General features: G+C 44.6%; 1 protein-coding gene across 2 annotated transcripts; it reads left to right on the forward strand.

Annotated features, from left to right (window-relative positions):
* The first annotated feature begins 1381 nt into the window (after positions 1–1381).
* Positions 1382–4261, forward strand: LOC114459529 (uncharacterized). 2 transcript variants are annotated; one of them, XM_028441745.1, is made up of 7 exons: positions 1382–1607; positions 1804–2004; positions 2185–2542; positions 2637–2683; positions 2787–3040; positions 3153–3398; positions 3629–4261. In XM_028441745.1, exons 1-4 carry the CDS (start codon positions 1424–1426, stop codon positions 2653–2655), a joined length of 762 nt encoding a protein of 253 aa, XP_028297546.1. In that variant the 5' UTR covers positions 1382–1423; the 3' UTR covers positions 2656–2683; positions 2787–3040; positions 3153–3398; positions 3629–4261. The 2 variants fall into 2 exon arrangements, with proteins under 2 accessions (XP_028297546.1, XP_028297547.1); XM_028441746.1 differs by having other exon boundaries at positions 3174–3398.

A 4261-nucleotide genomic window follows, 5' to 3' on the forward strand; every position in this document is an offset into this window, starting at 1 on the left:
AGTATATGTTCACACACTGCGGACATCGCACTTAATTATACAAATAAGCACTAGCCACAATGTAGTCTCCACATACCTTAATCATCGACTGTTTTATCATTTTCATAACTGTTCAAGGAAAGTCGAAGAGAGTCAACGCTGGCTGTTATTTCCCCAGCGGGAGTATGCTTGCTCCTACTGCGGGGGGACTGCCATCCCGCAGCCCACAGCGCTGAGTCCCAATCTGGCTCTTTTCTTGGGACTTCCATCGTTACACCAAAGTCCTTTTGACCCTCAGCTGCTTCTCGTGGGTTTTCAAAAGTCTTAGTCTTTCCATCCTGCAGAAACAGCATGAGTTTTGCGGGGTAGAGAACGCGAGACTTGATTTTTCGCTCCTGGAGTTGTTTCCTTGCGCTCCTGTATTTTGCGCGCTCCTTGAACACTTCGGTGGTGTAATCCTCGTCAAAATATATCCTTTACACAGGATGCAGTTTCCATCCATTTTAACATCCAAACTTGCTTGTGATATGGAGGTTGTGAGTTTGATGCGCCAGAGAGGCCTGGGAAACAGCAGCAGTCAGATTCAGAGGAAGCTGCAGGAGCGTCACTCTGAAATCTGGCTGCAGAAGACGGTGCAGTACCTGACAGACTGCAGAGGAGTGAAGAGTGCCATGGAGAAGGGTCTGATTAGTCCTGTGACATTTCCACCCACACCTGCAATGCTTACTGTTCCTAAACACAGGTGGCTGATGCAGGTGTACGCCCAGGATGTTCTTCAGAGGCTGGAAGAAATTAAAGCAGCCATCACGTACCAACTTGGCCGCATTTTAAAAATGGACTCTACGAAAAAAGTTGCCCGCAAACTTGCAGGGAGGAGCTTTGGAACTGCGACCTGGGTGACAAATGTTGGAAATGAGCATGGACAGGTCATCATGTCTGTGCTCACTGCCAGTGAGGGGTTTGGCCTCGGGCCAATGATTGACGGGCTGGTCAGAAGATACAGGATGGCTGGGGTACCTCCTCCTGATGTGCTCTATGTCGACAAAGACTGCTGTGGCAACAGCTTTCTTAGGAGAATGTTCGAAGAATTTAAACATCTGAACATCCGGCTCGACATTTGGCACTTTATGAGGAGGTTTTCGGTGATTCCCACCAGCTGTATGCCACTTTCATGGGTCGCCTCAGCCACTGCATCTTCATGTGGGATGAAGACAACCTGAAGGCCCTGAAAATAGCAAAGCAGTCAGAGCTAGAAGCTAAAGGCCGAACTCCATCTGAGGCAGATGTACTCTGGTCTATCAGCCAAAGTGAGCTTGCCCTGCACTGCAAGAGGACCACCCGCGGTGTTCGGGAGACACAGGTTCTCATTGAAAGGCTCATCCAGCGCTTGGATTGTGACAACGGTCGTGACACTCTGGGAGTCCCACTGATAAACTCAGCAAGAATGAGTGAAATCGTTAAATCCCAGAAGAAACATGTCACCTGCATCCAGGATCCACAAGGGATCCAGCTTTACCTGCAGATGGGAAATGTCCTGAAGGGAGGTCACCGTCTGCCCACGTACCGCTGTGCCCGAGGTTCTACGTCACTGGAGTCTTTTCATCTTCACCTGAACCGTTTCATCCCTGGTAAACATTGTCATACTTTATTTGTTTTTGTTTTTCTTACAAAAGTATTCTGTGACTACACTGAAATAAAACATGACGGATCCTAAAGAATCAGATTAATTGCAAGTCTTCTAATGACTATAAACAGAAATATGTTGTTGGAACAATATGTATGATGAATATTTTTTTATTCTCTGTTTTCTGAATTACTTTATAGGGACCCTGGCAAGTGATGTCTTCTTCCAGGCCTATCTTTTGGATGGGCTATCAAGGTGGAATGAGGACCGGGCTGTGGCAGCATTAAAGGATGAGCAGTCGTGCTCATACAACCATCTGCTCCGTCATGCTGCTAACACCCTAGCAGAGGAGGTTCTGGGCGAAAAGATCATCCCTTATGTCGGGCCAAGACAATACACAGGTTGATTATTGTTATATGATTGTTTGTTTTTGATTTCTTCAACTTATGCTTTCATCTAATGTTTAACTTTTTTTGTGTTCTTGTTTGTGCTTTTTCTTTTCTTTTCTTTTCTTTTCTTTTCTTTTCTTTTCTTTTTTTGTCTTGTTTTGTTAAATCATCATTTTGACGGTGAGCTTATAGGTGTGGAATACCTCTATCAGCAAACTGGCAAAGTTCTGCAGGACTACAAAGTGGTCATTGAAGAGTCTGAGACCACTGAAGTTGAGATAGATGAGGGCTTCACAGGACATGACAGTACCCACACTAGAGGCAGAGCAAGCACTTCTCGCCTCACAAGCATCTGCAGCTGTTCCTGGTTCCTCAGCAGCTCCATCTCCTCAGGCTACTGCCTTTGTGCCTCCCATTCCCCCCGTTATCCCTCTGTTGCCAGTGACTCAGTCACATGTCGCCTCATCATCAGCTTCTGCAGCTCCTTCACCTGCTGTGACCGCTCTGCTCCCCCATTCCACACAAACAGTTTCTCCTGCAGAACAGTCTAGTGAGTTTTACACAACTGTTTCTAAAATCTCACGTTTTGCTTATTTTTTTAAATTTAAAATGTTTTACTCTAAATACTTGTCTTTTTCTTTTAGCATCAGCGCCATCTACTGATCCATCTCCACACTCCTCCTCATGCCATGGAAGAAGTTGTTTACCTTAAAGAAAAAAAAAGAATAGCTTGGATTGATGAGTGTGCACTGCTGTCATCAGTGCTTCTTTTTTCTTGTTTTTTTTTTTGTTAGGATTGGGTTGGCCCTGATAACATTGAAGGGTATGGCGCAGTGCAGGATCTGGCTGATTACTTGGCTGGACTAAGAGACCACCGTCTTGCGCTGACTCAGGAGGAATGTAGTCAGGTCATTGCTCTGTGGCAGGAACTGGGGGAGTATGACAAAAAAAAAACTGTCTAACCAGCTCGACACCAGACCAGCCTGAGCAAGGGACGATTCCGGGCTACGAAGAAGATTGTGGCTCCAGGTGTGGAGAGCACCAAAAGGTGAATTAAACTAGGAAAACACAATATCTGGGTTATGTAAAAAAAAGTTAAATATAATGTAAGTCACACATTATTGTAATGTTTTTAAAGCATACATTATTTTTAACTACAGGTCTTTCATCGGGGCTCACAGTCCTGCACAGTGGCCCGACTGCAACAGAGTGGTTGAGGCGATCTTTGTCAAGCTTTTTGCCATCTACCCGAGCACTGTGCGCTGTGAGGGAAAGAAGCTGTCAAGATACACTGTGGTGATACGCACGTACAAAAACATCAGGGAGTGCGTAGTCACAAACGCCAGGCTGATGAGCGAGACCACTATACAGCTGCCTGAAGTAAATGCTGCAACAGTTTCACAGTGGTGAGTAGGATTTATATAAATATACATATTTTATGTAGAGCTGATTTTGTTGACCACTAATTATGAAACTTTTTTTTGTTGTTTATGAAACTTTATTACATATTCCAGATTAAGGCCTTGGGGACATATTTGTCTTATGTAAATCACATCAAAAGCAAGATTACATTTTTTTGTGCATTTTACAATGTAGAAACTTTTGTTTTCATATAAATTATTTTGTGTTTTCATAGGTACTGCAGGCGGTGAAAGGCACAGGACCAGGATATTTTAAAGCAGGGTCTTCCAGCTTTACAGGCCCCAATGGCAGCTCCATCAAGACTTCCACCTGCCCTGCAGAAAGGACAAACTTTTACATTTGGCTCTTTAGCTCAGCCTCATCCTTTTGTGCTGCCACCGAACACTGCTGGGCAGGCACAACTTAAAGGAAGACCACCATCTCAGCCACCACCACCACCACCACCACAGACATTGCTCTTTTTTCATCCTGTTCCACCTGCTCCTCCAAAACCCTTAATTACTTCCCCTCTAACATTTCAGACACAGGTAACACCTCAAGCGGTTCCCTACACCACACAGCAGTATAGGAAAAGACAAATGGAGGCAGAGCAGTCAGGTATTTTTAAAAGAAAATACACCAAAAAGAAAGACACTATAGTTTGCAGCAAGTGCAAAAAGGACAGGAACCTCCTACACATCACCAGTATTTTGGCAACTGGTATTGAGAAGAGACTGAGACTCAGTCCTATGATGAGTGGAGGGCTTTACTGGAGGAGCGCCATTATGGCAAAAAGTAAATAAAGTGGGAAATGAGGAACCTCTTTCCTCCACTCTCATCACAGGGCTGAATTTGCTATTTGTAAAAT

Source organism: Gouania willdenowi, unplaced genomic scaffold (assembly GCF_900634775.1).
Source record: "Gouania willdenowi unplaced genomic scaffold, fGouWil2.1 scaffold_322_arrow_ctg1, whole genome shotgun sequence".
In the NCBI taxonomy this organism is placed as follows: domain Eukaryota; kingdom Metazoa; phylum Chordata; class Actinopteri; order Blenniiformes; family Gobiesocidae; genus Gouania; species Gouania willdenowi.

Bases quoted from the DNA above. Each gene is read 5' to 3' on its own strand.
- LOC114459529 (XM_028441745.1), top strand. From the start codon at position 1,424: ATGAGTGAAATCGTTAAATCCCAGAAGAAACATGTCACCTGCATCCAG. The intron at 1,608-1,803 runs GTAAACATTGTC...ATTACTTTATAG, and splicing joins CCTGAACCGTTTCATCCCTG to GGACCCTGGCAAGTGATGTC. The intron at 2,005-2,184 runs GTTGATTATTGT...GTGAGCTTATAG, and splicing joins CGGGCCAAGACAATACACAG to GTGTGGAATACCTCTATCAG.